Source organism: Branchiostoma lanceolatum, chromosome 9, assembly GCF_035083965.1.
Source record: "Branchiostoma lanceolatum isolate klBraLanc5 chromosome 9, klBraLanc5.hap2, whole genome shotgun sequence".
Classification (NCBI taxonomy): domain Eukaryota; kingdom Metazoa; phylum Chordata; class Leptocardii; order Amphioxiformes; family Branchiostomatidae; genus Branchiostoma; species Branchiostoma lanceolatum.
Window position 1 is genome coordinate 9,886,260 of NC_089730.1, and position 8,682 is coordinate 9,894,941.

The following is an 8,682-nucleotide window of genomic DNA, read 5'->3' on the forward strand; positions in this document are numbered from 1 at the left end:
GATTCATGTTGCAAACGTATTGGTTGGAATTGTTCCAGATGGGAAATTCTTCTGATACTGTAAATGCATTTAAGTTCGTGTGGTTTTAATTTCGCGGTAGGGAGAAAATGGAGTGTTTGCAGTGGTCTTAAGTTTGCATTTGAGACAATAGTATCAGTACTGACAGTAGACAAGGGGTTAGGAGGGAGAAAATGTTTCCCTCTGGTTTTAAGTTCGCGGCAAAGAGCTTACTGTGAAAACCCGCAAATATAAAACCACCGCGAACATTTCTGCATTTAACAGTAATACAAATCCACAGTGTTCATTTTGATGTTTGATGCATTCTGCTAGAAAAAAAGAGTTATTCTCAGATAATACGTTGCAAATCAAGTTTGTGCTAATAAGTCAATACATCACAAGTAATGACAACGAAAAGATACCTGCATAAGTCACATGTCACAAACAAGGCTTAGCGTCTTCTTGGCTAATCAGTTACATGCAAATATTTGCATTTTTGTCATAGTTGGCAACTTGTGGCCTTGTTATGTACATTTCCTGTATGATTCATACATGTCAGTACAGATAACCATAAGTCATATTTGCTTGACAGCAAAATAATCATATGTCAAGTCATTGGAGTATGATTGATACAGGAAGTTGCAAGGATATATTTACACTGTATATTTCCACTTACAAGGGATTATAAAGATAGAATTAAGATCAAAGGTTGCTTGCTTTTTCCAATGGGACTGTAAATGTGAAAATAGTGACAACTAAGTACAGAATATAAATACTACAAATATGTTAGATATATGGCTAACAGTTTAACACTGACTTTAACCTCTATCCATCTATCTTTAACAATGAAGAACTTTTTATTCCAACCATGTATTTATGTAAAGCAAATGGCAATGCTAGCTAAATGAATTCTCAATACATAGGGTGTTCTGCGCTACGTATTGGGACAGCAAAGTACTTTATAAGCCTAATCCAAGTACACCATATTGCTGTCCTTGAAACACAGTCTGCATACATGTATATATGTATGATTGTGCTCTCTCTGCTATGATTGTTGATGCTTATAGGGAAAGGGTGGTTAAGATTTCTGTATCTGTATCTGTATCTATATAGCCGGTATAACCGCCATCAGGCGTAACACACCAGCTTCGCAGGCACGCGGCGCGGCAGCAGCTGGTCATATTACACCGAACGGTCTGTTACACCTAGTCTTTGCATATCTGACTGCAACCGTTCTTTAAAGCTACTTAGTGATGAAGCTCCTACAGTACTTGATGACAACGAGTTCCATTCTACTATGGTTCTCGGGAAATACGAATTTTTGAACACGTCAATCCTTGGCTGATAACTCTGGTACTTAAAAGCATGACTATTTCTGGTCCTCTTCTGAGCTGGCATTAGATACTTATCAGTCGGTACGTCCACAAGTTTATTAGTCATCTTGTACATCATGCAAAGTCTGGACATTGTTCTCCTGTCCTCAAGTGACATCCATTGCAGGTCTGCTTTCATTTTTGTTACACTGGCGCCCCTTTCATAGTTGTTCGTGCAGAATCTGGCAGCTTGGTTCTGCACCCTCTCGAGTTTATCTATATCCTTCTTTGTGTATGGATCCCAAACTGTTGCAGCATATTCAAGGTTTGGTCTTACTAGAGACGTGTATGCAAGTGATTTTACCTTTGCTGGGCATGCCCACAAATTACGTTTGATCACTCCCAATGTCTGTTTAGCCTTAGTTGTTACTTTGTTGATATGGGTGTTCCACTTTAGCCCCGTTGTTAATGTAACGCCTAGGTACGGGTGGCTCTTTGCTGTTGCTAGAGCCTGTCCACAGAACTGGTAGGTGGTTACAATTGGGTTTCGTTTGTTTGTTATATGCATGATGTAACATTTTTCCGGATTAAACTGCATTAGCCATCTGCTTTGCCATTCTTCGAGTGTGTTCAAATCTTCTTGCAAAAGCTGTGAATCACTCTGTGTGGACAACTCTATATATAACAGGCAGTCATCGGCAAATAACCTAACATTTGAATCAAGCTGGTCTGGTAAGTCATTTATGTACAGGAGGAAGAGTAACGGTCCCAGAACAGTTCCCTGTGGTACGCCTGACGCAACTCTAACTGGAGCTGAGGCCTTGCCTTCTACCACTACCGTCTGTTCCCTATTGGTCAGGAAAGCCTTCAACCAATTTAGTGTGATGCCTTGAATTCCGTAGTGCTCTAGTTTAGTGATGAGTCTGCTATGTGGGACTTTATCGAAAGCTTTAGTAAAATCAAGAATTGCTAGATCTACCTGTTTTTTACTGTTCAGTGCGCCAGCTATGTCGTGAGCTGTCAATATAAGCTGTGTTTCTGTGGATCGCTTTGCTCTGAATCCATGTTGGTAGTCACTCAATATGTTGAAACTTTCTAAGTGTTTCATGACATGACTATGGATAATGTGTTCAAGTAGTTTGCAGGATATACAGGTCAGTGATACAGGTCGGTAGTTGCCGGGGACAGCTCTATCTCCCTTTTTAAAAATGGCACATATATTTGCATCCCTCCAGTCTTTGGGAATTTCTCCTGTGTCTAACGAGTGTTGGAAAATATTGGTTAACACAGGTGCTATTTCGGTGGCTGTCATTTTGAGGAACCAAGGAGGTATTTGGTCTGGACCAGATGCTTTAGATGGATTGAGACCTTGGAGCATTTTTTCGACACCATTAGGGGAAATCACTATGTGTTCCATGGGAGGGGTACAGGGCTGTCCGAGAGTTGGCATGTTTGTTGTGTCTTCCTCTGTGAACACACTTTTAAACTGTGAACTGAGTGCCTCTGCTTTTTTCTCGCTATCACTGACAATGGAATTACCAATCTTTAGAGGGGCTACGCCGACAAGGTCTCTTCTTAGGCCTTTTATGTATGACCAGAATGTTTTGGGTTTGTCAATTATGGCTTCCCCCAGTATGTCTGCCACATATTTTGAATGTGCTGCTCTTATGCTTTTCTGTACGCCCTTCTTAACTCTCTTGTATTTGTTCATGTCTTCCTCTCGCCCTGTTCTCTTAGCTTTGTTGTAAAGACGTTGTTTCTTACGACAATGCCTTCTTAGGTTTCTGTTGAACCAAGGCAGGTTGTATCTGCTTGATGTTGTTTTACTAGGGATGTGCAAGTTCATCGTGTGCTTTATTTTGTCTTTAAAATCATCCCACTTCTGTGTCACGGACATATCCTCGGTTCGTTTGTTAAAGTTCGTTGCATAATCACTTAGGTCACTCTTGATGGCCGGTTCATCAGCTTTAGTTCGAATGTACACTTTTCTCTTGGGTTTCCTGTTTTGTTTGGGTGCAAGGTTGACATCCACCAATACCATGTCGTGGTCACTTATTCCAGGAACTACTGTGGTCTTTTCGATTATGTTTGGGTTATTAACTAAGACCAGGTCCAAGAGATTACCATTCCTAGTGGGCTCTTGAACTGTTTGGAATAACCCATGGTTATCCACTAAGTGCAGTAGCTTCTGTGCCTGTCCTGAATTGCTCTGAGTGTTATCTGTAGTGCTAGCATCCCAATTTATACCAGGTGTGTTAAAGTCTCCAAGGATGATCACGTTGTCAGAGTTAATTTTAGGTCCCATCTTACTTATGGACTTGTCCAGTTCATCCAGGCTATTGCCCTGGTCCGATGGAGGTCTATAGTATGTACCAATCATTAGTGGTTTCTTTCCTGCTAGTTGAGTCTGTGTCCAAATGATCTCACAGTCTGTGTCTAGATCTGGCCTGTGTGTGACAATCAAATCATCCCTGTTAACCTGGAATACACCACCTCCAGGGCCAGTCTGTCTATCTTTACGGTGAGCTATGTAGTTGTCAGGGAATATCTCACTGCTTGCTATGTCTTGATTGAGCCATGACTCTGTGCCTGCTATTATATCTGGTTTGTACGTGTCAATTACAGTCGCCAGTTCGGCTTTTTTGTTTCGAATACTCTGGCAGTTTACCAGTAAGAGTTTACCATTGGTCTTTTTGAAACCACGACCCCTCATATTGGGGTTACCCTGCTTAGATCTAAGTGGAGTGGATGTAGCAACCGGGGAGTCATCTGTCAAGCTTGCACTAGAGCTCAGTGTATCAAATGAGTTTACTGAATGAAAAGTATCATCAGTTATGTCAAACATAGCTGATGCAAAGTTTGGTATGCCACAGTCACAGCAAATCCACGAGTATGATTGGTGTGTTTCTAATGCAGTATACACCTGAGAACATAGCTCAATGCAGTCTTTATGATACCATTTACCGCAGCCGTCACAACAAATTGCAGTATGGGTATGTTGTACAGCTTTGTTACAGCTCCCGCAGGGAAACTTTGGCGGTCTAGGCCCAGGATTTATCTCGACATCTCCACTTAGAAGCAAAATCATAATCAATGATAACTTTGTACTATCATTGTGCATCATTATTTTCTTGTGACCGAAATGAGTCCCATTCACCCCACTGTGCTTAATCATAAAGGCAAACGTAGCCCAGTCAGAGGTGCAGTCAGTTCTGAAGTCGCATGTGACATGTACGTCCTTTATCTCGTGTTTGTCTATTGGCTGTGCTCCTGGCTGAGCCTTGCCAAGCATCAGACAAAGGGCCAGGAAAATGCAAGTGTAATGGAGTTCCATTTTGTTATTGAAAAATTATCACCCACACAGACGTATGCCACACAGGTTTCTACCACACTAGCTGTGCCAACACAACAGGTTTACACCACACAGGTTGTACCAACACAACAGGTTTACACCACACAGGTTGTACCAACACAACAGGTTTACACCACACTGATTTCCGCCACACTGGCTGTACCAACACAACAGGTTTACACCACACAGGTTCCCGCCACACTGGCTGTACCACCACCTGTTTACTTTACACAGGTATCCGCCACACTGGCTGTACCACCACCTGTTTACTTTACACAGGTTACCGCCTCACTGGCTGTACCACCACCTGTTTACTTTACACAGGTATCCGCCACACTGGCTGTACCACCACCTGTTTACTTTACACAGGTCTCCGCCTCACTGGCTGTATCACCACCTGTTTACTTTACACAGGTCTCGGCCTCACTGGCTGTATCACCACCTGTTTACTTTACACAGGTATCCGCCTCACTGGCTGTATCACCACCTGTTTACTTTACACAGGTCTCCGCCTCACTGGCTGTATCACCACCTGTTTACTTTACACAGGTCTCCGCCTCACTGGCTGTACCACCACCTGTTTACTTTACACAGGTATCCGCCTCACTGGCTGTACCACCACCGGTTTACAATACACAGATTTCCACCACGCAGGTTTCCGCCACACAGGCTACACCACACAGGTATCCGCCACACTGGCTATACCACCACACAGGTTTACAGTACACAGGTTTACACCACACAGGGTTACACCACACAGGGTTACACCACACCGGGTTACACTACACAGAATCTACCGTATACCGCGGCCGCTGGCACGCAGTTTCCACCAAGCAGTTTTCTACCACACAAGTTTACACCACAAAATCAGAACAAACAACGTATGAAATCCAATTAAGTAGGTAAGCTATCAGAGTAGATGTAATTCGGTACAAATATCGTCCTACAAAACATGAAATCACTCACTCGCCCTCCCCACTCTGCATCAGATTCATATGCAAATGACTACAGTTGGCCGGGACGCGCCGCCGACATGTTTGAATTCATTCAGAATCCACAAATATAGGTGCAAAAAATTGATAACAACTATCTGTACGTGATATATAAGTTGTCTAAGTTCCCTGGCAGACCATATAATAATGATACGTCTTCAAATGGAATTCGTACCTAAAGTTGCCCTCCCTACTTTAGAGTCGTCGCCCTCCCCACATTTACGTGTCGGTTACAAAACAGTCAGGAAATTGGTTCAAAATCTAAATAAGCCAACATTTACCAATATCACAGCTTCACAATACGTTTACGTATGACTTATGCCCTAAGTCAAAATGAAAAAGTCAAGGAAATTGGTACTTAGATACGTGAAAAAGATAAATTTCTCGGGAGCTCTCGTGTTTGCTGCCGCTTACCTCCGCGCCTGCCTCTAATCATCTCTCTGAAAGAGAAAGTTAATAGCACAAGGAAATCGTATTACTGATTGTGTAAATCCCCTGTTGTCACTTGGTATATTGGTTTTACTTGCTTAAAGTTTAAGACCTTGACTTGACATTTAGGGAAAGCTAGCTCCGAGTTACTCAGAGCATTTAGATTTGCCCATATATATCAACCAACAGTAATTGCTTGATGGGGCATAGAAACAACCACATGTAATATATCAAGTAGCAAAATGGGTTGTTGCAATGAGTATTTATGGTCTTAATGGCCAGTCTTTCTTATGAACCCATTTAATGAGGCAGGGTAACTATTGGCATTAGTGTGACCCATCTGGTTTGGATCCCTGCTTTGGCAAGCCATTCTGCTGGCTTGGCTCTCAAAATGTATACAAGTCTGGAACAGTTCTATGTGATACTATGTATGCTGTTAACCCTCTCTCTTCCGAGGTAGACTTTTGACACCAAAGTTACATTTGTAATAGGATTAGACTGCAGGGAAAAGTTTGATGCTACAGGTAGCATTATAACAACAAGAAACACTTGTCTAGATTTTAGAATACATGTACATCAGGCATGTAATTACATGTACTACATTGAGATTCTCACAAATTTGATAATTGTATTTCTTATTAGTGTAATGATATTGTGTTACAACGAATTTTGTAACACTACAAATTGTTTTCCAATTCAATTTGTCTATTGTGCACATTAGTATAGACAAATTGAATTGGAAAATACTTTCTCAGCTGGCACAGGCAATATGTTTAAACTATATGTTTTTATTACATTCTGATCTGATGATGTTTGACTTTCTCACCCGTGCAGCTCTGATTCTCGACCTGTTCATCGTTGGAACCGTGAAAGCCATGGTCAGACGTAAGCGGCCACCGTACAACGAAGGGGACATGTTCGCGACTGTCTCCATCGACAAGTTTTCCTTCCCGTCCGGCCACGCAACGCGATCGGCAATGGTGGTATCGTTTCTTATCGGCAATTGGTGGATGCCACTGGCTATAAAACACTTTCTCGTGCTCTGGGCATTCGCGATTGCCATGTCAAGGGTCATGTTAGGAAGACACCACGTGAGCGACGTTGTCTCAGGGGTCGTTATTGGTCTAGTGCAGTACCGAATCGTCAGTTTCCTCTGGTTCTCGCCGTGGTTCTGCCAGATGCTTGTGTGGCCTTTTCTCGGGACGTTAAAGAGTCCAATCGCCGTGGGACTCTAACTTATACCAAGTGGAAATCTATAAGTCTTAAATGAAGTTTGAAGACCCCCCTCCAGATACTTTGGTACAGGCTTGTTCTGTCACCAACAGTACAATAGGAGGATCCAAGTTTGAGGGAATGGTTGGGAAAGAAACAAAGTTGTTGAAGTAAAGGAATGGTGAGCAGTCAATTTGCAGATGGTTGGTTAGAACACTTGTTTACACTGATCATGTTAACAGCTCACAGTAAGCTGGATGGCAAGAATAGAGGAAATTGTCAATAGGAGAGAGATGAGCACAATCATATTACAAAGAGGTTTATGACTGGAACTAACTTGTTTATGAGTTGAAGATAACCAAAGACACACACTGAATGAGAAGTCTCCTGTGTTCATGTATTAGTGCAACCCTAGATAAGCTTCTTTTCTTGTCTTAATGTTCATTAAAGTCATGTCCATCCCAGATGTTTTAGATGGAATGGCCATGAAGCTACCATATTCATGGCCATTGTGTACTTGAGTATGGGCAAAAATTTTTGTCACACCATTGCCAGAGCTAGGCATGTTGAGAAATGTAATGTTAGTAACATCATATTCTTTGGGAAAATACTGGAACCATTGTGATGAATGAGATTTTATTGATGACTTGCGTTACAAGTGCACAATTTGATCAGCCTGTTGTTGCAATATTATTATCTTCCAGTAGGTGGCCAACCCAACATGTTGTTCACAAACTCAAAGCATGTTTGATTACATGTACATGTTCTTGTGAGTTTATGATACATGTAGGTTGTGGATACACAGCCAGGCTGATAAAGTACTATGTACAATGTATATATAGGGAGACATTTGAAATGTGAAATGTTGTAACGCATCATTTTGGATGCTATAGTTCATTTGCCACAATTTATAAGAAAATGTCTAATGTATATAGACAGTCCGTAGTAAACAATGTGCTTTTTGTGGTGAACTGACAAAGGTTTTCCCTCAGCAATGTTTCTTGACACGGAAGAATTCTTTTCTTTAAAAAAGAGATATAAAACATTCTGTTCATACAGATAAATGTAAGTCAATTGTACATTATTTATAATCACGCATTAAGACAACACTTGTGGAATAACACTTTTTCACCTTTATTCTATGTCATGATCGCAAAAACATTCTAAGATGACTGTCTATTATATATTGTCATAAGGAAAACAGTGCATTATGGTAACGCCTGTAAACCTGTAACAGTGTACTAAGATGCTACTTAAAATGTATTTTTACCTTCTCTATCTGGTTAGAAAAATAAATCAATTGGCAGTCTGTACAAAGATTGGTACAGAACAGAGTCTTTGTTTGTGGTTGGGAGACTGAATGGTGCGAGTAAGGGACACTAGTCTA

The 8,682-nt window shown here is 41.4% G+C and overlaps 1 protein-coding gene across 1 annotated transcript in view; it reads left to right on the top strand.

Moving 5' to 3' along the window:
- The window catches only part of LOC136442231 (polyisoprenoid diphosphate/phosphate phosphohydrolase PLPP6-like), a 14,226-nt gene extending 5,597 nt beyond the window's left edge, over positions 1-8,629 (top strand). Inside the window, exon 4 of the mRNA XM_066438987.1 lies at positions 6,918-8,629. Coding sequence (XP_066295084.1) covers positions 6,918-7,318 — 401 coding nt within the window. The 3' untranslated portion in view covers positions 7,319-8,629. The remainder of the gene's footprint in view (positions 1-6,917) is intronic.
- The last annotated feature ends 53 nt before the right edge of the window (positions 8,630-8,682 follow it).